The sequence below is a fragment of the Acinonyx jubatus genome, chromosome D2, assembly GCF_027475565.1.
Source record: "Acinonyx jubatus isolate Ajub_Pintada_27869175 chromosome D2, VMU_Ajub_asm_v1.0, whole genome shotgun sequence".
Taxonomy (NCBI): Eukaryota; Metazoa; Chordata; class Mammalia; order Carnivora; family Felidae; genus Acinonyx; species Acinonyx jubatus.
Window position 1 is genome coordinate 68,870,109 of NC_069393.1, and position 24,035 is coordinate 68,894,143.

General features: G+C 49.9%; 1 protein-coding gene and 1 long non-coding RNA gene across 6 annotated transcripts in view; one reads left to right on the top strand and one right to left on the bottom strand.

The window, feature by feature from the left end:
* Positions 1-2,388: 2,388 nt before the first annotated feature.
* On the bottom strand, positions 2,389-4,973 carry LOC106974121 (uncharacterized). Of its 3 annotated transcripts, none has more exons than XR_008292289.1 (6): positions 4,766-4,973; positions 4,387-4,477; positions 3,886-3,936; positions 3,525-3,678; positions 2,984-3,172; positions 2,389-2,674 (listed from the first exon to the last, which is right to left on the bottom strand). It is a non-coding gene; the product is annotated as an uncharacterized LOC106974121 (long non-coding RNA). The 3 variants fall into 3 exon arrangements; XR_003421300.2 differs by having other exon boundaries at positions 2,984-3,088; positions 4,766-4,963; XR_001430094.3 differs by lacking the exon at positions 2,984-3,172 and having other exon boundaries at positions 4,766-4,950.
* A 58-nt stretch (positions 4,974-5,031) lies between these two features.
* The window catches only part of HABP2 (hyaluronan binding protein 2), a 33,968-nt gene continuing 14,964 nt past the window's right edge, over positions 5,032-24,035 (top strand). Inside the window, exons 1-2 of one of the 3 annotated variants that reach the window (XM_053207599.1) lie at positions 5,032-5,186; positions 17,466-17,502. In XM_053207599.1, the coding sequence (XP_053063574.1) occupies positions 5,118-5,186; positions 17,466-17,502 (106 nt within the window). In that variant the 5' untranslated portion in view covers positions 5,032-5,117. Of the gene's footprint in view, positions 5,187-17,465; positions 17,503-17,697; positions 23,759-24,035 lie in introns of those variants that run through there. The other 2 variants (XM_015071316.3, XM_053207598.1) reach the window with 2 other exon arrangements.

The following is a 24,035-nucleotide window of genomic DNA, read 5'->3' on the forward strand; positions in this document are numbered from 1 at the left end:
AGATCCCAACATCTCCGTATGGGTTTCCCAGGAAACCCAGCCTCAAACAATAGTGGCTGATGCTGGAGGACAGGGTTTCCTTACTACCCACTGGGCACATTGCTACCCCCAATAATATATAATAGTCAGTATGAAGACAACGTGGAGATTGACCTGGCAAAACTACATCCCAAGACCTGGCGTCCACGCAGTAGAGTGGGAGGGGCTTCAAACCTGGCTCTGTCTCAAGCTGGGTGACCTTGGGCGATGTATTGAACCTCTCTGAGCGTGGTTTTCTTTGACGATAAAATGGGCCAAATCACCTTATGGGGCAGTAATAAAGACTATATGAGCTTAGGAGTGTAAAGGCACCCGCAACACAGAAGCTGCTCCATAAATGTTGGTTTGTTTTCATAAACACAGCGGGGTGGTGGACACCCTAGTATCTCCTAGGTAGGAAAAAGGGTGTGGGCAGTACCCACGAGTTTACGGTGGACGCGAACATACCGGGGAGACTTGGTGCAGCACGGGGAAAGGTATCCCGGCCCCCTGCCAAGTTAACAAGGCAGCTCCCCAGCTCCCTTTCCCCCAGAGGAGGGTCCCCCCCGCCGGAAGTTAATGGATCAGGCAGGGGCCTCGGGGAATGACGGGAAGGAACAGGAGCACTTCCCTGCAAGATGTCTTCTCTTCTCTGGTTAGGGAAGGGTTTACGAATTAAAAAAAAAATTTTTTTTAAGTTTATTGATTTGTTTTTAAGTTTATTGAGAGAGACAGAGACAATGCAAGTGGGGGAAGGGCAGAGAGAGAGAGGGAGAGAGAGAGAGAGAATCCCAAGCAGACTCCACACGGCCAGCACAGAGCCAGACGTGGGGCTTGAGCTCACTAAACCGGGAGATCGTGACCTGAGCCAAAACCAAGTCATACGCTCAACTGACTGAGCCACCCAGGCGCCCTGGGAAGCCTTTCTGAATTTAATGGAAGCCCAGTCACGTGAATCTGAGTGAAGCTCATCATGAGAATGTAACTTCATGAGGCTGGCACCTGACCCATCTTCTTTGTCCCATACAGCACAGGCACGCTGTAGGCGCCCAATAAATACCTGCGGAATGAATGAATGAGCAATCGTCCTTATCCCCATGCTCCACAGAGTTCTGATGATTCTGGAGCAGGGGGCACACTTTCTGAGGGCAGTGGTGTCACATCAGCCCAGGCCCCTCCACTGGCTTCCGACGTGTCTCCATAGGGGCCCCTTCAAGTTGTGTAATGCTCTGGCTGTATCCCGTCACTTTCTCCGGGATCGGTGTAAATACTGTTTTATTGGAACACAGCCCCGCTCACTGGCATAAACATTCTCTGCGGCTGCTTCAGTGACAAGGCGGTAGGACCCAGCAGTCACGACAGAAATGCACGGCCAGAAAAAAAGGAACATATCCGTTATCTGGTCCTTTCGGGAAAAGGTTGCTGACCCCTGTCCGAGAAGGAACACGTGAGATAAAGGTCCCCTCCGTGAAGGGGTTCATTCCTTCCCTGGGCTGGAGACTAGACTCACTGAACACGGGGCCCTTTCATCTCAGAGGGTCTGGGGGGCTCAGCAAGTTTCATCCCACAAAAAGATGTTAGTGATATCAAAGCCAGCGTGCTCTGCAAATCTACTCTATGGGGGCCACTGAGTTAAGTAAGCACCTTCCCTCTGTGCTCTCATGTGCACCTCTCAGTAATGCCATGAAGTACTATATTTTCCCCACTTTACAGATGAGGAAACTGAAGCCCGGAGAGCGTAAATGACTGGCTCAAAGCCCCACAGCGGGGATATGTGGGCAGAGTGGGGGCTCTCCCAGGTCTGTTTTGAGTCACAGCTGCTGTTCACAGGTACTCCTCTAGGCTGCCCCCTGCCCCCCAGACTACACCCCCCCCCATGCTGAAGGCCCAGCGGGAAGAAGAAGACTGTTGTTACGTAAATACAAATAAACACAGAACAGGTTGGTTCAGACCCGTTGGTTGCTGTATAAAAACAATCCCTAACCAGTATGTCAAAGAGTGGGTCTCTGGCAAGGTCACCATGAGGAAGTCTTTTCTTAGGGTGGCAGAATCAGCCCACAGAGAACCAGAGTCCCAAGGCACCCCCCCAAGGCAGGATAGGGGCTCTCTCCAGTGGGATGGAACCCAACTCTTGAGAAAATGTCACCCAGACCTCGGGCAGAATTGATTGACCCAATAGCATCAGACACTCACACGGGAATGAGGACTAAAGGCTCTGTGTTTGAATTTAAAAACAAAAACAAAAACAAAACCAAAAAAACCAGAGATCCCAGGGAGGTCCGTTCCAACTCCCCAGATAAAGACATACTACACGAAAAGCTAACCCTTTTGTCTTCCTCAATTCAAAGGACTACACATTTTTTTAGAGAATTCTCTCCTTTAGGGCCATGTGCCGAAATTTATTCAATTCCACACTGTTGTGATAACAGAGCCTTGGGGAAATAGACAATATGTGGGAGGCCTGCAGTGATTACACGGAGAGCAAAATTGCTCAATTTTTGCTTGAGATAAAGGGGAGACTACACATCAGGGAAATCAATCCGTATTAAAAAGATGAACCACAAGTGTGCTGAGGTCACTTCCTGTTGACCCAGGAAGAGAAGCTTCTGGTTTTCTGAGACTCCACAAGATCAGAGGGTCACGAGTTCACACAAGGCTATGGAGGGGAAAAGAGACGCTTGCATCACTTCAGTGATTCGGTGATTTGACTTGCCTAAAAATGTCTATTTCTACTTACAACCAACTGTGCAGGTGCCGTGAGGTCTGCAGTTTAAACGTGGAAAACAGCAGACCCCCCCGTGCTCTGCCTCTTTGGCCCTTGCTCTGTGGTCAGAGAACCATCAGCAGTGGCCTCAGTGCCACACGGGTGACCCACCCAGCAAACATCCCCCACCCACAAGGATTTCTGGTCCGTCACCTTGTTTCATTCTTTTTCACACTTATCACGAACCAAAAATTAACTTACGCAACGTGTGCCCCTTGAGAGCGAAGTTCTCTCTGCCTGCCCCGTCCCTGCTTTGCCAATGCCTGGCTCACGGCAGATCACTGGTGCACATTCGATGGATATTAACTTCGTGAACAAGTTGAAGCGTGTTTGAAATTTCACAAATACTTTAGTTTCTCACATCGAGCTGGTTATGATATTGGAGGTGTCCTGATTATAAAGTATCCAACTGTCACTTTAGGGGGCCCTGGGTGGCTCAGTCGGACAAGTGACTGACTTCAGCTCGGGTCATGATCTCGCGGTTCGTGGGTCCGTGGGTTCGTGCCCCGTGTCGGGATCCAGCTGTTCTGACAGCTCGGAGCCTGGAGCCTACTTCGGGTTCTGTCTCTCTCTCTCTCTCTCTCTCTCTCTGCCCCTCCCCTGCTCATGCTCTGTCTGTCTGTCTTTCAAAAATAAATAAACATTAAAAAAATATAAATAAATGAGTGAGTAAATAAATAAATAAGGATCCAACTGTCACTTTAATAAAGCGGTTATTCATCTAAGATATACGAACACCTACCATGGGCCAGGCAAGTGCCCGGTATCTATGCCAGGAATCCAATGGCCAGCAAAACAGAACGCCTGCCTTAGGAGCTTTCGGTCTGGTGGGAACAGTGGGCAACGAAGATTCATGAAATAGTAATACAGGCCGGCAGTCATGACCTTGGTTAGCGCTATGAAGGAAAAACACACGAGGCCTTCTGAAGAAGTCATGTCTGTGCTGAGACCAGAAAGATGCATTGACTGGGTGAGTTAACCAAGTAAACTTGCTCAAGAGCGATGAGGGTTGGAGTTAAGAACAGAGTTAGGGTGGGAGTGAAGATTAGGGGAACACTGGGATGGGTTCAGAGAACTTTCCAGAAAAAGGGACTGGTGTATACCTGTGTCATAGAGGTCAGGTGGATATTGACCAGGAGCGAGTTGATGGCTGCCTGAAATGGAGAGAAAATAAGTGGAGAAAAGAAGACAAATTTGGAGTTATTTAGGAGGTAAAAACGATAGGACTCGGTTTGTCCTTCAAGGACATCTCGTGGCTGAGGCATTGACTTTGGCCTTCTCCGGGGCTGGTACCCATGGGGCCCTTCGCGGCTGGCAACCTGTCTCCCAAAGGTGGAAGCAGCCACTGAGCGGTCCTGCGTGTGCCAAATAGGTTACGGCACATGGGTGAGCAGGAGCCCCGAGAGAGCGCCCGCCTCAGCTGGCGGCAAGGTTTCAGAACCCGGATGCCGGCCCCGGGCAGGAGGATTCCCGGAGCCCTCACATAGATTACTGTGGGCAGTCAGGTGATTACAAGAGCTCAAGATGATGCTTAGTAAAGAAATCAATAAGCGTGTTCCTGAGAACCCACGCTTGAGAGGTAACGTTGCTTTATGGAACCTTACCTGGAACCAGGGTAGCTAAATACAGAACACAGGGAGGACCGGCCCCGGATATGAGCATCACGGTTTCTTCACCCTCTTGATCAAAGAAAGACTCCAAGGAAAGGAGAAAAAAAAATAATTAAAAGGCAGAAAACCTGATGTAATGAGATTTAAAAGAAAACTTTTGAAGCCAACAAGCAACCATGGGCAATGCTTCAAAGGGCCCAGGATCAATGTTTGTCAATAGCAGTTTTGCGTCCTTTATCTTTCATGAATAGAGAGTGTGATGTTGTTAGGAGCCCGTCCATGCCTTAATTCTGTTTAGAGATTTGATGAATCAGAACTCCGTTAACATTCTGTCTGAATCAGCGACGGCAAAGGCCTGTAGCGGAAGCCTTACCCGACCGGGGCTTTCATCCTGTGCGTGGGACGGTAGTTAACTATCGGCCCTTCCGCATCGAACACTCGGCAGCCCCCGGGGTGCACCCAGGGGCTGGGGCTCTTTAACCCTGCCACTTCCTTTGGATACTTTCTCCCCAGAAGAGAAACCACCCCATGACTCAGCCCAGCTCCAAAGTGGCCATTTGTTTAATCAAGATAGTTGGTTTGCAAAACATTAAACAGTATTCGATGCCTAGTTAATAATTGGCATCCTTTGTTCTTGAGTCCTTGGGAACATGTTTCCCCCGTAAAGGCATAGACAGCAAAAGAAATTGTGTGTCGAGCAAAACAAGAGGCCTTCAACTGCACATATGCTCGCCAGAATGTGTCATCTCCATATTGTGTTGGTAACAGCTCTGGTGGGAAAGGCAGCCATCGGGGTAAGTGTCCTTTTCAAATGTCCGTAGTTGAGAGGCTGAGGTTATGAGGCGGACCCGGGTTCGACCCACGTTCAAGCACCCGGGCCGGGAGTGACTAGAAACTTGGGTTGTAAAAGGCACGTGTTGTCAATCTGAATACATCCTGATTGTAAGAGTCAATGCAGGCCTGTAATGTTAGCTGCTGTCGAGAAGCCAAGTCCATGAACCCACGCAACTGACTCGAGCCCTCGGAGCAGAGTCTCCGTGAGCACCTTGCCACTAAGGGGGCCAGGGCGAGCAAATCTGCCAAGACGAGGGGCTCGGAGAACCCTTTGGCCTGGATCTCCGAGAACCCTTCGAGAAGCCATTAAAAGCTACAGACTCTCTTTGCACGTGTTGACAGAGGTATAGTTTTCTGGCCATCTGAGGCAACAGTAGGGGAGGAACCCCTGTGATTCGGCTCGAGGGGAGAATCCTGTTCGTTGCGTATGAGTCTGGTTTTACTTAGGTGGATGAGTTTTGGAGAGAAGCTTCGTGGGTAGCTTTTTCTCCCTTGTCCCTAGCAGATGGGACAAGGAGGGTCAGCAGGGGCCCAAGGGAGGTGGTGGCGAGCAGGGAGAGGAAATGCCATCCACGGGTCTTACGTGGGGACTGTAGGCATTTGGAAGCAGATGGGCGGTGGAGATGTCGGCCCCTGCTGTGTGCCTTTGTGGTTCCAGAGTGTCAGCTGGATCTCTGTGGGCACAGGAGAGGGGCCATCAACAGAAACAGAGCCTCCTGGGGTTCCCTACCCGATGTGGTTTGAGGCATGAGCATGGGTTTTGGAGCCAGCGCTTTGAATCACAGCTTTGCCACATTCTAGCTGTGGAATATTGGGCAAAACATAATCACGCTGAGCCTCGGTTTCCCCTACTGCAAACCAAGTGACAGATAATCTGTCACAGATTTGGGGAGGGCCATGGCTGATTGGATGAAGCAATGCATTGGCTTTCAATAAATATTAGCGCTTTCCCCTTTAAATTTCCAGAATGAATATGACATCTCTATAAGGGGAGGCTGGGTGGCTCAGTCGGTTAAGTGTCTGACTTCAGCTCAGGTCGTGATCTCACAGCCTGTGAGTTTGAGCCCCGCATTGGGCCCTGTGCTGACAACTCAGAGCCTGGAACCTGCTTCGGATTCTGTGTCTCTCTCTTTCTGCCCCACCCCCATTTGCTTGTGTTCTCTCTCTCTCTCTCTCTCTCTCTCTCTCTCTCTCTCTCTCCAAAATAAATAAACATTAAAAAAAATTAAATCAGAGAATGTACCCCTTTGGGGGGGCAGGTAGAGAAGAATCAAGGGATGACAACAGAAAGAGCAGTCATAACCCCTTTATCTTATTAAATACCTTTGCATTTTATTTCCCATTCTATTCCATAGAGCTTTCCCTATAGGCAGCAGATTAAATTTCAGATTTTCTCATTAGATGCTTCAAAACCAAGAGCTTCTCCTCCCCTTTCAGTAAACTTTCCTCAGACACCTTCCTTTGGCCCATATAAAGCTGTCAAGTGACTCACCTCGGAGAGAATTTTCTTTCACCAGTGATGACTGGTATATGTGTGCTGTGGCTGCAGTTACAAATTTTCAAGCCCCTACATCATTTGATTGCTTGGTGGATGTCTGGGGACAAGACCCAGCAGAAATACCATAGGTCTAGAGGAAGAGGTGGAAATTATCAGAGGCCCACAAGGGGCCCAGAGAAAGTACCAGTCAGAAAGAATTAGATCCTAAAGTTTGCAGGCAAGGAAAGAGTTGATGCAGTCTGTTTGAAGTTCACACAACGGTAATGGTCCCAAAAACTCCCTTTGGTGCAAGCCCCAGTGAATTTTTAGGGTTAGCAATGAAATTATAAGTCAATAATGGATAAAAGAGAAAATATGAGAGATAGCCTTCGGGCAATGAGCTTAGTCAGTTCCAAAGAGAGGATTCAGGGCTTTGGAATGTTTTCTTACCCCAGATGTGTGCCAGACAGGTGGTTGGGAAGGCGGCTTGCGTTCCACGGGCCAGTCCACAGACATCCAGGGGAAAGTGGCCAACTCGCTCAGATGCTTTGGAGAGTGCAGGGGCATCATCGAGGGGAGGGAGCCACACAGCCAGATGGGCTGGGCAGTCTCTTCCACCCCACGTAGCTAAAAATAATCACCAACTGTTATCATTTAATGAGAAATCCTGTGGGCCAGGTTCTTTCTTTACAGTGGATCGGTTCATCTCTGGGAGGACCCTAAGAAGTAGGTAGTGTTATTGTTCCCATTTTACAGGTGGGAAGATGGACAGCTTGGCCTCTAGTCAAGCTGAGCTCTACCCTACAGGCTGCTGTCCACTGTCTGGATGAGGTCTTTCGCCTGGACTCGGGCTGAAGATGAGATTTCTTCCATCCACAGAGCTTCAGGGACATGGTCCTCTGTGTAGGGGCAGGAAGCTCTTAGTCCAGGGGTTTGTTTGCTGGTGGGGGTGCAGCGATCTCCATGTGCCCCTGGAACTTTAAAGAAAAGTGGTCACAGGATCTACAATCACTATCCATTGGGAGGATGTGTGGACACTCTCCCATGAATTTAGGTCATGCAGCAAACCCTATAATGAGTTCTCCATGGGCTCATCTCTAACTTAGATTTTTATTCAGATATCTGTGATCCAAAGAGGTATTGGACAAATGTTATTGTCATGGACACCAGAAATTCATTCGAAGTGCCTTCCTGGCCTGAGCTAGAGTTGGTTTTCCTGAATGAACACCTGTCTCCAGCACAGCCTTGTACTGTTGCCCCTGTGTTATGGATGAGAAACGCACCCAGAGATGTTCAACTAACTTCCCAGCCAGGACCGAGGCTCAGATCTGTCCCACTCCTTGCCCGTTACAGGAGACCCACTCAACTGTTATCGAGGATGTGCACCGCGCCCAGGGCTCAAAAATCTCTTCTTGCTGTGGTGCTTGGCCACTGGGCTTGGCCATAATGGAATTTGACCTTCTCCAGGGTCAGAAGCCAGGACAAGGCTTGGCAGGCCATCCCTAGAGAGGACAGAAGACAATGGCTTTTCTCTCCCCAGCAATGCACCTTATAATTAAAACACATGTTTGCTCCCATGTCTAGACTCCTTAAACCCTCGAGTTTAAACTCAACAACTCTAGAACTCTAGTATCCTCCCAGGTAGAGCACCACAGAAAGTTTTGAAGGGACCCGAATCTGCAAACTGGCAACTTGGGAGTCCATTCTGCTCACAGACTGAGTTTTCTTTAGGGGGTAAAAGGTCAGCCGAAGAGTATTTTAATTTTCTTTCAATTGTTTGGCAACATTTGCAAATCAGAACACTTCACATAGAAGCACAAATCCCCAGCTTTTCTTGAAAAGCGGACATTTTATTTTTTATTATTATTATTTTTTACGTTTTTATTATTTTTATTTTTGTGAGACAGAGAGAGAGAGAGAGACAGAGTGTGAGCCGGAGGGGCAGAGAGAGAGGGAGACACAGAATCCGAAGCAGGCTCCAGGCTCCGAGCTGTCAGCACAGAGCCCGATGCGGGCCTCAGACCCACAAACTGTGAGATCATGACCTGAGCCGAAGTCAGATGCTCAACCAACTGAGCCATCCAGGCACTCCCAAACCAGACATTTTAGTAACATGGGGCTCACGTACCTGCTTGGCACCAGCCAGATGAGGGGCTACCATTCCCAGTTTCAGAAGAAACTTGAGCGGCCCCCCCCCGCCCCCCACCGAGTCCATAGGCCTTACCACTCTCTACCACTGATACTCTTTTGCTGGATGGATTTACATTATCGGCCAGGTTCTAAGTTGGAGAGAGAGACAGAGACAGCCCAGGTTGTCTGTTATTATGCAGAAACACTATGGATGTTGAAGGATTGGAGCCTGTTTTGGATGGTCAAGTAACTGGGTTCAGCGTCTGATTAATTTCAGCGTTCACATCTGCACAGCCCCCAGGACCGAACTAGGCCTTTGATGGGAAAGTAAGAGCCACCCCTTTCTAAGCCTCAGGGTTCCAGAATATCCAAGTCTCCTTCAGGCCCAGGAAGGACGTCACTCCCTCTTGCTGGAACCACAGAGTCTTAAGGAAAAGAGAGGGACTGAAGTTCACTGTGACTTCTTACAGATTTTTTTTATACAAAACTGATCCAAAGCACAATTCCAGCTCATTAGCTTTGGCGGTATATGCTGGTATTTAGGGAAATCAGGTCGCGGGAAATCGCATGTGTATATAGGCACAGATATATTTATATTTTAAATTCATTAAGGTTCCCTAAATGCAAAAGGAATTCTGCTGTCACAGAGAAACAGCATGGCAGAATATTCGGCAGCCGGGATTTTAAATAAAACATGCTTTTTCTTCATAATTAATATAACAAGGTTTTCTGGCTTAGGACTTGGCAAAGATCCCAGGAAAAATAAGGGGGTGGACTGGTGTGACGTGCCTATGACCTGACAAACAAGTTCCATGAAGAGTTCATGCTTAGCGAGCTCTCCTTACTCGTGCCCATGATTTGCAAGGGGGAAAAAAAAAAAAAAGCAAAGCAAAGAAAAACTCAAACTCTCTGACAACAGTAGCTAATAATCATAATCATAGCACAACCATTTGTTAAGTCTCTATCATATGTCAGATACTGTGTGCCTAATGTTTATTACTTCATTCCCAAGTGCCCAATGGCTTGGGCACCCATATCATCCTTATTTGACAGATAAGAAACTAAGCTACAGAAAAGCTAAGGAATCTGTCCAAGATGGCCACCCCCGGAGACTGCAGAATGGGGATTCAAACCCAGGTCTGCCCTAAAGCCCAAACCGGTTTCTTAATGTGTTTGTTAAACAGAGTTACCTTTTCTCTAGCTCAACAGATTTGTTTTTAAAGGAAATTGTCACTACTATATTGGAAAAAAAAAAATCAAAGAAAATGACATCACTGAATTCTAACTGGCTACACTTGCCACCCAAATGCTCAGAGCCTGAAGCCTGCTTTCTCCTGGTTGGAAGGGGAGGCTAGCAAGAGGTAGAGAGGATAGAGACTTACCAGCAGCACCCAGTTCTCCTTTGTGATGGGTTTGGAAGGGTTTATGGTGAAATTGGGAAGGGAGTGACCGTCTTACGCTGTGCCTGATGTCAGGTCATGCCCTGGGGAGCACCAGCTGAATCAGCTTGGGGACCACCGGTTCCACACCAAAGGAAGCACGGAAGTCAAGGCAGCTTCAGGATCATGCCCATGTGGCAGAGGCCTCAGACCTATGTCACTCTTTTGTCTTGTTTGTTCATTTGCCTTTCCAAAGGCCTTCCACCTGCACTATCACACCCAGAAAGGCGTGTGTTTATCCCTTGTCCTCAATCCTCCCCAATTCTTTGCAAAAGCTGCACTCCCCACGAGCAGCCATATGCCCTGGAATAAAACATGAGGGTAAGGACGTTTTTACTTTTACAATCGGGGAAGCTGAGGCACAGAGCGACTCAACAACTTGTGCAAAGAGGAGAGATCAGCCCACAGTCTCCCTTGGCCAGGAGCTTCATGCCTAAGGCAGGTATAATCAAAGCGAGGCTGAGGGCAAAGTCACCTGGGTACTGGTTCAAAATTCATGTTCTGGGCCCACTCCAGGCCCATGGACGCACGATATCTGTGTATAGGGCCCAGGAACCTGAATTTTTTAATTATTTATTTATTTATTTATTTATTATTAGAGAGAGAGCGCTCCAGGGAGGGTCAGAGAGAGAGGGAGACAGCAATTCCAAGCAGGTTCTGCACTGCCAGCATAGAGCCCTACATGGGGCTCAATCCATGAACCGTGAGATTGTGACCTGAGCAAGTGACCAAGACTCGGACACTTAACTGACTGAGCCACCCAGGTGCCTCAGGAAACTGAATTTTTACCAAGTTCTCCAGAAATGAATGGCAAATGCCATGGAAGTCTTCTACTCTCCCCCATCCCATCTCTGCTTGTCACGTGAAGCTACATTCCAGCCCTCGGTCACCTGGGCAGAGGCCTGAATGGGCTCTAAAGCTCTGAGCGTTAAGGTAGAAAGGCTACGCAGGTGATTGACAGAGCAAGGAGATCTGGCCTCGAGTCCCTCCCCTGCCCCAGTCAGTTCATGTCCTTATAGGAACACTCCATCCCCCTGGGCCTTACCCCTCTGTACATGAAGCGTCCAGACCCACTCCTCTCCACAATGCACCCTTGCTCGTCACTATGGTCCTGCTTCACCCAGGCTCCCGAGAAGGAAGCCACCCACACAGACCGCGGGCCAATGCTTTCTTCTTTGGCTGCCGTATTTCCCCCGCTAAAGCCTTCCCTCCTTGCCCTGAGGTTCAGATTAAAGCAAAGCCACAGCGAACCCTGCCCATCCTGAGACAGCCCTGTGTGGTATATGTACAAAAGCAAGAAAGGCAAGATTCCTTGCGACTGGAAAAGGACTGAATGGCACCACTCTATACCTATCAGGATGGCCAGAATTTTCTTAAATGGAAAGTAACCAGTGTTGATGAGGATGTGAAAGAATTGGAACGCTCATGCACTGTCGGTGGGAATATAAAATGGTGCGGCCACTACGGAGCACCGGATGGTGCTTCCTCAGAAAGTTAAACGTAGAACTACCCTAAGACCCAGAAAATTCCACTCCTAGGTATAACCCAGAAAAATGGAAAGCAGGACTGGAACATATATTTATACATGTTGCCATGTGCATGGCAACTTATTCGCAATAGCCAAAAGAGGTAAACAACCCAAGCGTCCCTCAACAGATGAATGGATAAACAAAATGGATAGACAATGGAAATCTACTCAGACTGAAAAAGAATGAAAGTTTGGTATATGCTACAACATGGATGAACCTTGAGAACGTTATGCCTAGTGAAATAAATCCAGTCACAGAAGGATAAATATTGTGATTCCACACATATGAAGTACCTAGAATAGGCAAATTCAGAGCCAGAAAATAGAATACAGGTTACTCGGGTACTGATCAGGGGAGGGCGGGGAGTGAGGACAAAGTTATTATCTAATGGCTACACACTTTCTGCTGGGGATGATGAAAACGTTTCGGGTAAAGATAGTGTGGGATGGTTACACAACAATGTTCGTGTAACTAATGCCAGTGAATGGTACACTTGCAAATGGTTAAAATTAAAAATATTGTGTTGCGTGGATTTTATCACAGTTTTGGGGGGGGAAAGGACTACGTGGCTTTGCACAACTGTGAATTTCATCATAGTTTGTCTGCAGCCAGAGCCACAGTGGGGGGATGGTATGGGGCAATACTTGGGTTGGTGACGGGAACACGGACAACCTCTGTCCTCTGTCACCACCACATCTCACCCTGACCTTGAGCTCTTTGTCCAACAGTGAGGACTGGCCTGCTGAACGCTGCACTCTTGTCTTTGGCCCACCCTTTTAGGCCAGTGACTTCAGCTTCACTTGGTCACGGGGCAGAGTTATCTCCCACCCAACTGCCCTTGGGAATAACGCGGCTTCTCCGTGTTGATCCACAACCAGCTCATGGTAGAACATCCAAGGAGGAAGGGATGGAGGGATTAGAGTCCCAATCTTTCTTTAAGCTTATTTATTTTGAGAGAGACGGAGTGCGCATGGGGGGTGGGGGGGGGCAGAGAAGGAGAGAGAGAGAGAAAATCTGCAGCAGCCTCCACATTATCATCGCAGAGCTCAACACAGGGTGGGGCTCCATCCCACAAATCTTGAGATCATGACCTGAGCCGACATCAAGAGTTGGACACTTCACCGGCTGAGCCACCCAGGTGGCCCTAGAGTCCCAATTTTCTATTGTTGGTTGGTTCATGCTAAGCCAAGCTTCTGGCCCCAGAGGACAGGTCTTGCACCACATCTCCCCTCTTCTGCGTCCCAATCCTCTGAGAACATTTTCCACCAGCTAATTCCTGGGATTCACCAACTCAGACTGTTAGCCTCTGCCTTCTTGTTGTCCAGTAGATTTAGAATTCTGAAAGGCAGAGGAAGAACCTGAGCTGCAATAATCTAGATTAAAGATGAAATCTCGAAAAAGCTTAAACTCGATTAAAGAGAGGACAAAATGGATTAGACTCCCATGCTCTTCACCCCCGGGGAGATTACGCTGTAAATCAGTAAGACTCAGAGACAATATCCTTCTCTCTGCCCTCCCTGTCTTTCCCCCTAACAAACCTTAGCCTAGAAGACACTAGAAGATACTAGAAGCTGCTATTTTATCCCTGTTGAGACAAGGAACAGAAGCGGTAAAAGAAGGAGGCAGCAGCTAGCACACCCCCCTCATCTGAGTGGAGATGTTTGTTGAGATGCGTTGGCCACCGTGGCCTGGCCGAGGCTCGAGCTGACTTTTGTACCTTCCACAGCTGTCGCTGGTGCCCAGAAGTCCTCTCTCTGTCCTACCAGGCCTGGGCCAGCCCGGACAGGCCTTTCATAAAGCTTTCCAAGGACAGAGGTCTGATTTCACAACCTGCCTCTTGTAGAATTCGGTAGTGCTTCTGTTTCTTTCTCCATTCTTCCGTTAAAGCGTATGATTGCCACGCTCTCCTCAGCCCTCATAGCGACGGAGGTTAAGGGCAAGGGCTCCGGTGGAAGACTGGCTCCATTCTATCCTGGCTCCAGCAATTTACTAGCTAAGTTACTGTGGGCAACTTCACCTCTGGGAACCGGTTTGCTCACTTCTGAAATAGACACAGTTATAGTACCTCCATGATCAAGCATCGTGTGCTGCAAACGAGACGGAATGCATGTAAAATATCGAGCACAGTCCTTGGCACACTGTCAGCTCTTGATGTATGCCAACTGAGACCACGGCTGTCTCCTCCTCCCCCGCCCCCTTCTTATTCTTTTGCTTTCGTGGTCTTCCTCCTTGCGTTTGCAAGTCCCAGGAGTAGGAGTTGTATCATTTTAAGTGTCACCGTGGAAAGACTGAACGCCAGAATGGGATGAAACATTGTGCCTCCCCATTCCCCCACCCCCATCACCCAGGTTAGTTTCAGGATCCAGACCTATGGCATAAATAACTGGCTACTGGCCTGGCCTCTCCCATATGGTCCCCCAGCTACCCAGCCTGTGTTTGGGCTGCGGGTCTCCACATGTCGCTGCAGCCTATCTCTGCAGGCGGACCCAGTGGCTCACAAAACGAGTGGGCCTGGTCTGGATCCCTGACTCGCAGCCCAGGCTGCATCGCTGGGCGGCAGCTGCTTCAGATTCGCCGAGAGCCAGCGGGATCTGCAGGGCCCCCAGGCCCCAGAAAGGTCCAGTGTTGTTTTTGTTTGGTTTCTCCCGAGAGCGAGGGCTCAGCTCCTGGGAAGAGCACGTCTGCCACCTACTGGCTGTGGGCAGCGCAGCACTTGGCTGGCCCTCCCGCTCCGGCTCAGAGCTCAGATTTGGGGTTTTGGCTCAGGTCCAGGCGTCAGAGGGCCTTGCCCACGCTGGGCCCTGAGGAACCATGTTCCTTGAAGTCCTCTCTCCTGTCCTGCCCACTTCTCGAAGGCTGAGCGTGGCCAGGCACGGTCCACTCTGTTCAGTGCAAATGGGAGAATTCAGGGGCTGGGGGAGCATGGGGAGAGGGGCAGGCCCTGCCCTCCGGACAAGCTCCGTGGAGGGAAGGTGATGCAGGGCGAAGGACCGGATCGACGCAGAGTTGGCAGGAGGGGTCACATTTGCACTCAGGGCCGTCTCACGGCCCTCCCTTGGTTACCGCCCTGGTGCTCAAGCCTGGAGGAGTCACCTTCGGATTCTACCCCGTTCAAGTCCCGAGGCCCAGGAACACCCTTAAGACCTGAACCCGCCCTTTCTCCGTCAGGCTCCCCACTATCAACCCCCTTCCCAAACAAGATACCCCGCCCCCGCCCCATGTCATTCTTTGCAGAAACCAGGCCGGATGACCCTGAGGCAATTAAGCAGGCGTGGCAAATGGCCACTCTTCCTCTCTGCATGCCTTCCCCTCCCCAGTGGTGTATGTCACAATTTGCCAAACCTACAGAAGAGTGGGAAGAATAAGGCTCACAATAAGATTCTCTAACATCAGTCTACACTCCAGTTTCCCGATTGCCCCAACAATGTCCTTTACGGCTTCTTTTTTCTTTTTTTTAAATCCAGGACCTCTCATGGCCTTGGGTTGTCACGTCTCTTTACTCTCACTTAGTAAAGAACAGCCTTCCCACCTTCTTTGTCTTTCACGGCACTGCCATTTTTGCAGGGCCTCGGCTAGTTGTTCCGTTGAACGGCCACAACCTGCGTCTGTCGTGCTTCTCGTGAGTAGACTCGGGAGAAGCATTTTTGTCAAGAATTCCACTGTGGATACTGCGCCCTCGGTACCTCAAGTCACGATGCATTCTTTTTTTTAACGTGCCTCTTCTTTTTTTTTTTCTAAAGTTTATTTGTTTTGAGAGAGAGCGCACGCGCACACGTGCGTGAGTGGGGGAGGGGCAGAGAGAGAGAGAGAGAGAGAGAGAGAATCTTCATCAGGCTCCACGCTCAGCGCAAAGCCCGATGTGGGGCTCTATCTCACAAACCATGAGACCGTGATCTCAGCCAAAATCAAGAGTCGGACGCTTCCCCGGCTGAGCCACCCAGGTGCGCCTTACCTGTCCTTTCCAATGTGTCATCTGCCTAGTTCCCAAAACGGTTAAGGAGGCCTACAGTCAAACAGAAAATTAAAACCTCTGCTGAGGGGAGAGGAGGAAAATATACCACACTGCCCAGGTTGATACGAGTGCTGGGAAAATGATCGCATTGATCAGTGCCTTCTGGTGGCCGAGACCCAAAAGGGAAAACTGTGCAGGTGACAGAGCCCTCCTTTTCTAAGTCAGAGGTCGGCAAGCTTCGCCTGGAAAGGGCCAGATAGGAAATATCTGGAGCTGTATGGTCTCTATCACGGCGACTTTGCCGTTGTGGCCCAAAAGCAGTCGAAGACAACACTTAAAAACAGGCATGACTTTTTGCCATTGAGCGTCCCACTCTTAGTTTTGGCTCAGGTCATAAGCTCTCAGTTTCATGAGACCGAGCCCCGTGCCCGGAGCCTGCTTGGGATCCTCTCTCTCTCTCCCTCTCTCTCTGCCCCTCCCCCACTCGCACTGTCTCCATCTCTCCCAAACAAACAAACTTAAAAAACATTGTATTTCTAAAACGACACCTCTGGGTTTGGCCCCAAGGGCCTTAGTTTGCTTACCCCGACTTAAGTAAAAGAATATATTTCCAGCTCTTAAGTGAATAAAACTTTATTCTTGCGACAAGTGCTGTGCTCTAAAAGGAATTGTTCATAAGGCTGTTTATTTATTCAACAAAAACTTTTTCAGGGCTGTCATGTGCCTACTCTCCGTATGGGGTAATACATCAGTGATGAAACAGACGAGATCTTTGCCTTTCTGGAGGGCAGAGTCACTGTAAGAAATAGATAACATGCAAATAGACAAGAGCGGCATGGCACAAGAACTATGGAGGAAATGAATGGGTATAATGACAAACCAGTGTGTGGGGGGCGTGTCACACCCACGGCGAGCTGGGGAAGGCCTCCTGGAGAAAATGACATTTAAGCTAAGACCTAGCAATGGTCACGGGAGAGAGCCTTCCACATAGAAGTAAGAGCAGGTGCAAAGGCCCTGAGGTGGGAGGACCTTGGCCAGCGCCAGTTTGAACCCGGGTGTGGCTGGGGATTAGTACTGGGCGGTGGACGGGAAGGGTATGGCTGGAGGATTATAGGTTGTGGCAGGTGCTTGTGTTTTCTTCCAAGAACTATGAGAAGGCACTGGAGAGTTTTAAACATCTGTCCATCCCCCGCCCAAGGTGCTGTCACCCAAGGCTCCCCCAGACTGGAGTGTGAATCCGAATCTGATCACAGCTGTGTGACCTGTAAGCCTCAGTATTCTCGTCAGTACATGGGCTAACAGAAGCCTCCTCATAGGGCCGTTATAGGAATGAAATGCAGCAACGCACGATCAGGCGGAGAGGAGAGGCTCCGTACGTGTTCATCACGGTCAGGGACATGGTGGTCAATGCCTGGGCAGCCATGCCACAGCCTGAGCCCGGGTAGGCACAAGCACCGAGTCCCTGCCAAGGAGAATCCTCAACGGGCTCGGGAAGAAGGGGAGGAGGGGGCGTCTTCAAAGAGGCCCCGCCCCCTCCCGCTAACCCGTCCCGGCTGCAGCCATCCGAAAGCACCCAGCGCTCCTGATCCTGATATGTGAGCCCGGGAGAAGCTCCTCTCAGCTGGCAGGAGCTCGGGGAGGCACCCAGCCAGCAGACTCAACCTTGCTCAGCCTTGTGTTGGTTTTCTGTTTTCGTTTTTGCTTTTTTGCAGTTCTCTTTGATGTCTTTACTCGTGGACCCGGACCCAGGTGAGTGTGGGGATCGTCCAGGGGCTCCCCACAAGCTACAGGCTGCTCTGGGATGGAGGAGAGGGGACCCACGCGTGTAAGTGTCGGCACAACCTCGGCGCTCAAAGGGTTCCGAAGTGCCATGGACCCCTTCAAGAATCTTCCCGGAAAGATGCTCTCTTGGGTGCTTTGCTAAATTTCGAGCTGCCCGCGGATGCCCCCGATGCCCTGTCTCAGGACCCCAAGGGAAAAACTGCTGATACAGTTAAGTCCCTTCATTTTACAGAAGAGGAAACTGAGGCTCAGGGAGGGACGCCAGAGGTTACACAGCCCAGTAGTGGCTGAGATGAGATGAAAAGGCCAACGCAAAGTGAGGGTGGCATGGGGCAATTCCTGGCTCCAGGCAGGCCAACCTGGACCCTCACTCACTTCACCCCGTGGGTGGGGAGCCAGGCCCCCTGTGCTGGGCCATGCAGGCAGCCCTCAGGCTGAGCCGCCCCTGTGGCGGCCTCCCACGAGCACCCCCCCCCCCACTGCCCCTCTGCCTGGTTTATTTCCCCAGACCCTTTCACGACGGCTCTGTCTCTCACAGACTCTCTCTGTCACCTTGTCTCTGTCCTGTCCCCTCTGCCTGGTACCCTCAGCTGTGCCCCAGCTGAGCAGAGCTGTTCTTTCCTGCCATCATCCAACCTCGGTCTCGACTCTGGGCTCAAGCCTCCCTTCCAAGAACCAAGGCACAACTCCATCAGGGCAGAGGCCGGCACTGGCAGTGCCTTGTGTTGGTCACCCACAGGGGAACGAGAGCCAGGCAGACAGCACATGGAGATGGCAAAGTTTAGTCACATCTAAACTTTGGGTCAGGGGCGTATTTGGAGGCAAGATGGAGACAACTGGGGCAAATTCTGCATGATGGTCAATACTCTCCAGCGGCAAAGCACTGGGTGGGCAGACAGACTTGTGCTGGCTCAGGGCAAGGGATGTCTGACCTTTGTTTACCCCACATGCTCAGGGAAGGTTTGTGAAATTGAGCATGGTGTGTGGGTTTTGAGAGGGTCCGTGTCTTTCCTCAAAGCAAAGGAGAGTGTTCTATTCAACAGTGTAGAATTCCGTTCCTTGGAGGAATCATGCGTCAGAGGGCTCCCCCAGCTGGCCACACCAGTATGTGCATGTGGAGTCCAAGGGGGGGGGGGCGGTCCAAAGCTAAGAGGTGGGAAGAGCTGTCCCCTCCCCCGGCCTTCAGCACACAACTCTCAGGCCCCATTGGAGGGCTCCTTTGGTCTAGATGTTGGAGCTCCAGAACAGTGGGGTCACGCAGTGGACGAAGAGCTTGGAAAACTCAAGAGACCTCGCTCTCTTCAAGTAAATGAAAAGCAGACCCCCCCGCTAGTCTGTGAGGTCAACTTTCTGAGAATTAAGAGACGTGTTTACCTCAAGACGCTGGGCTGCCATCTTCCAGAAAACTGCAAAACGACACCTACAATCACCACGAGTTTGTGGCGCCATGAACAACCTGAACAGCTGTAGCCAGTGGCCCCGCTAAACACAGATGACCGAAAAGGGAAGAGGTCCGTGCTCTGTGCTCTTAAGGCTTCCAGCTTTCAGGAGATAGATCAGAAGCTGGAGGATCAGATTTGGTCTGCAAACAGGAAGAACTTCCTGTCCATCCGAGTTGCCCAAAAACCTGCATGTGCTGTTGGGCTCTTGGGAGGTGGCCAGTCCTCCATCACTGGTGGCATTTCAGCACGAGCTCAAAAGCCACTTTAGTAGCGAGTGGAGAGTGTTGGATTTAACCTTCTGAAATTCCTCGCCCTATAAGAACTGTGCCAGTGGCTTCTGCCAGTCTGGTGAGCCGATGACAGGACCCCGGAGCCTGCCATCCCTGGGCTCCTAAGTCCGTCTCGAGGTGTCGGGTCAACCTCTGGCCGTGCAGCTGGGTGAGACGCGGTAGCTGGGCCTTTCTGCAAAGAGCAGGTTAGGTTTTAATCAAGCCCCTGTTAGCATCTGATTTAATTTCACATGGGGGTTGTGCTTTGATGGAACTTGTCAGCTCCCAGCTGGGTTTGGAAAGCAGCGTGGCCAAGGAAACACCACGCACACGTCCACAGGGCAAGCCGCTTCTGTAGTTGGTTTTGCAGGAGACGGTGCGCGGTGAGGGTTTTGCTGGAGCAGAAGGTGCCCAGGCCACGGTCCCCAATGGGTGGCCGAGGAGGTGGTCATCAAACAGCACAGACTCCGCTCATCTCCCCAAAGCAGGTGCCGTGACAGCCAGCGGGCCTGCGGAAATGCCTCTTCAAAGCTGGCTTGTTTCTGCCCAGCAACACGAGCTGAGCCCATCCATCAGCTGTCCTGCCGCCTGCCAGGGAGGGTCTCTGCTGGGCTTGCCCTGTCAGCTGGATTGGAAGCGTCGAATGCAGGCCAACAGGGCTGGGGTTTGGGGGGAGGCCCTCGGAGGAGCTGTCTGTGCCACAGTGATGGATGACGCCAACAGGGACGGCATTCCAGAGATTTTTATTCCGTTCCGCACATCTGGCAAGCTCCTTAACTAGAGCAGCTGCAGAGCCCATCTCACAAACTCGGAGCTCTTTCCGAGAGACCCCGGCTACAGACCACAGTAATCCCGGACCGGGGACTTGGAGCATGGGCTAAAAGAGATTTCTCAATGTGTGTTACTTCCTGGAAGCGAAAACCCGTGGAGTTTCACGAAACACAAACCCACAAGGGGCTCCTGGGCAGGTGGAAAAGCAAACCAGACTTGGAGTTGGGTTGACCTGGGCCCTGATAACACCACTTCCTTTTTTTTTTTTTTTTTTTTCTCTTCTGTGTAATAGGAATAGTAATAACTATGCCATGGGGTGTCTCTCGGTTTAAATAAGATTATGTGCAACCACACTTATTTAGTGGAGTGTCCAGAACATACAAAATAGGCAGTAACCAATCACTGGGATGATTTGAGTTAGCTCAGGATACTTTCATCATCCTTCCTGATAAATTCTAGAAGCAGACTCTGATAAATAGAGAAATGCACGAAGATTTCTTTTTACACCTAATACAAAATGCTTCTCACAGCTGCTCCCACCTTCGCCCAAAGCCTTCTCCTTTTCTACAGCCTAGAGAAAGCCTCCAATAATCTGTATCTGAACCTGGAGTGTTTTCCAATAATCCAGCAATGGAACCCAATTTCATGTCAGGCTGTAATCCCTCTGTATGCAGGAAAGCACTTGGACAAGTTTCTAGACTCCTACAGAGCTCATCGGGCATTTTCTTCACCAAATACGCCGGACCCAAATCTCACGTAGTTTCTCTCCCACACTTCCCATTTACTCGGTTCCACACAGATACCAACTTTGCTAGCCGAGCTGTGTGCCTGCCGTGTGCAGGCCAGTCAGAATGAAGGGAGACCCAAACACAGAGGGAAGAACTCACTTGTCAAATACATGCATTAACTGCATAGAGGGCTCTGTGCTGGGCACTGAGGGGTAGAAAGAGGAACAGACACGGTCCTTGCTTTTAAGACACCAACACTCTAGTTAGGGGACACAATCAGATAGACAAATAAGGACCATAAGAGAGAGGTGCCATCTGAGATGCAGCCAGGAAACCTAAGACCCTACAGCCTTCTAGGCCACTGGGGAATGCTAAAGTAGTACCTAAATTTCTTATCCCACTAGCAACCCAGTTTATCAATCAAGGCCCATGTATTTATTTGTTATTACTGCATACTATGCTATCCTAAACTGAGTGGCTTCAACCATTAATCACGTATTAATTCTTATTCTTAATAGAATAATGTCTTAATTCTTTGGGTTGGCAATTTAGACTGGGTTCAGCTGGACCGTTCTTCTGGTCTGGACCAGGCTCAGCTGATGTTGGCTGGGCCTCCTTACCTGTCTGCAGTCGGCTGGTAGATTGGCTGGGCTCTCATATGTCTGAGGCCTTTGAGGCCTTGACCGGAACTGCTGGGCCTCCTGTTGCCCCACAGGTTCTCTTATCCTCCATAGAATAGGCCCGACCCGTTCACATGGCAGTCACAAGGGTGTGAGAGACAGAGAGAGAGAGAGAGAGAGACAGAGAGGGAGAGGGAGTGCAAAAGACTTCTTGAGACCCAGCTTGGAGCTAGCACACTGTCCTTCTACCACATGCTATTGGTCAAAGCAAGTCCCAAGGCCAGTCCAGACCCAAGGGGCAGGGAAATCAGTCCAGCTTTTGGTAGGAGGAGCTGCAAAGTCACACTGCAAAAGATGTGGCTACCGGGAAGGGTGGAGACTTGGGGCCATTTTTCCCCATCCAGTTGGCTCATACAATGCTAAAATGCCAACGTGGACCTTGAAGACTTGACCTAGGCCTGGCCACATCAAGCTCCCCTGACTTTCCACTACCCTTTCATTTCCTTTCTTGGCTGGATTTCTTCCCCCACCCACCCTATTCTGGAAGTTCCTGTGAGTGGAGGCCACTCTTCATTATTCCCAAAGCCTCCTCGAACCCGGCATAATAGTAGGCCCATCGTAGGGGCACAACACACTTTTCTTTAACGTTTTTTTGGTTTTGTTTTGTTTTTTTCTGAGAGACAGAGACAGAGCGCTAGTTGGGGAGGGGCAGAGAGAGAGGAATACACAGAATCGGAAGCAGGCTCCAGACTCTGAGCTGTCAGCACAGAGCCCGACGCGGGGCTCGAACCCACGAACTGTGAGATCGTGACCTGAGCCGAAGTCAGACGCCCAACTGACTGAGCCACCCAGGCGTCCCAACACACTTTTCTTATGTAGACAGTGGGATTAAGTGCCAACAGAATAGAAAAGACAACATCAACTTTAAGTTTGGAGGTGGAGAAACCCTGCCGGGTGATGCTTCTATAAAGCATTCTTGAAAGCGTGTTGCAGCCGCCCCAAATGTAAAGGATCTCGGTGCCTTTCCTTGCACAGTACTTCTATTGGATGGCTTCTGGTGACCTGGGGCCACGGGACCTCTACTGCTTCTATCCACCTCAACCAAGGGCCCCAGGCCCTGGGGAGTAGCAGGGACTTTTTGCCTCGTTTCGCAGAAGTATGACTCCAAGCCTACGTGTTTTATCCCCTCTTTAACTTCACCGAGGGATGAGCACAGCTTGTTAACAAAGCCAGATTCCAGTAAAAATTCTCGAGCAGACATTACAGCCATCCCCCACCACCTAGAAAAGTCACACGGTTCCATTTATGTAAAAAGCTTCCCCCTTTCCAAATATCTGCAAAGGGAATGACTCTTAATGGCGTAGCTGAGATTAGCCCGTCCGACCTTCAACCTGTCAGAGGGCTGGGAGAAATCACAGAAGCGCTCCAAAGGCACTTATCGATAAACGCCCGTTTGGAAAAACAAAAATAAATTCTCTAAGGAAAAAAGAAATAAACAAATGATGTAATCATCTCATTACCCACCCATTGTCTCTCCCAAATGTCAGTTTGAAATCTTTCATGTCAAACTCAGAAAAACGGTTTTCTCCCCCTCACTTTCTCACTCTCTTTCTCTGCTTTATCATGCTAGATGGAAAGAAACTTTATTTGCTCTGGGAAGACAATGGCCTTATCTTCAACCTAGATCCTCATCCCTGGAAAGGTGGCCTCCTCTGGGAGCATTTTCAGAGCGGGGAAAAGCAGCTCGGGAGAAATAATGAGCAAGCAAGGGGAGGCTTGACTTGACACTGTGATAAATGAGGTGAAACTTTGGCAAGGAACCAGAGTTGGCGTATTCAAAAAGGAAATAAAAAGATAGTTCCATTTTAATGGGAAATATAAAACAGCCATTGTGCGAAAGTCGATTTTTCAAAAGCCAAAGAGATAAAGACTATAAGGGAACGACGGAGAGAGACTGAGATAATGTGGTTGATAATCAGCCTTAGGTAAAGTGCCATGCTCCAGCCATCAGCTGGCTCTGCGGGAGTGCCTTTTCAAGTCGCCCATCTGCATTTGCTCCCGCCTCATTATCATATGCATCTCTGGACAGCTTCCTTAGAGCTTCAACCTGCCGCCTTGCCATATTCCTGCCAGCTGGAGAGAGCAGAGTCAACCCAACTTTCTTCAAATCCCAAGCTTCTCTCCACGAGCCACAGGAGCTACCAGCATCTTCCAAGGCCCCAGACAGCAAGGAGCCTGAGTCCAGCCTTATACACGCTTGCTCTTCCCAACGGACTGGCCCGGTGTGAGGTTTACACCCGTGGACAATGTCATATACAACCCTGTCTTTCACTGGGCAAAATCCATGAATCTTCTCAAGGTTGTCCTTGAGCGAATCCTAATTAGCAGGCTGGGTATGCAATGGGGATGGTTGGATCCCTTTCCCAAGGGGAAGGGGGAATTAGCTGAGGCCGTGTAAGAGGTCAATTGAAGCAGCTAAGCCAGTGCAGTTTAGAGGTTCTATGGGGATAAACCGCCTTGGTTCACATCCTGCCATTTATCTAACTATGTGACTCGGGGCCAGTAACCACCTCTTTCAGCCTCAGGTTTCTCAACTGAAAGTAGAGGGATAGTAATATGCCTCCCAGGTTATTATGAGGATGAAGTGAAATGGTTCACATAAAATGCTTA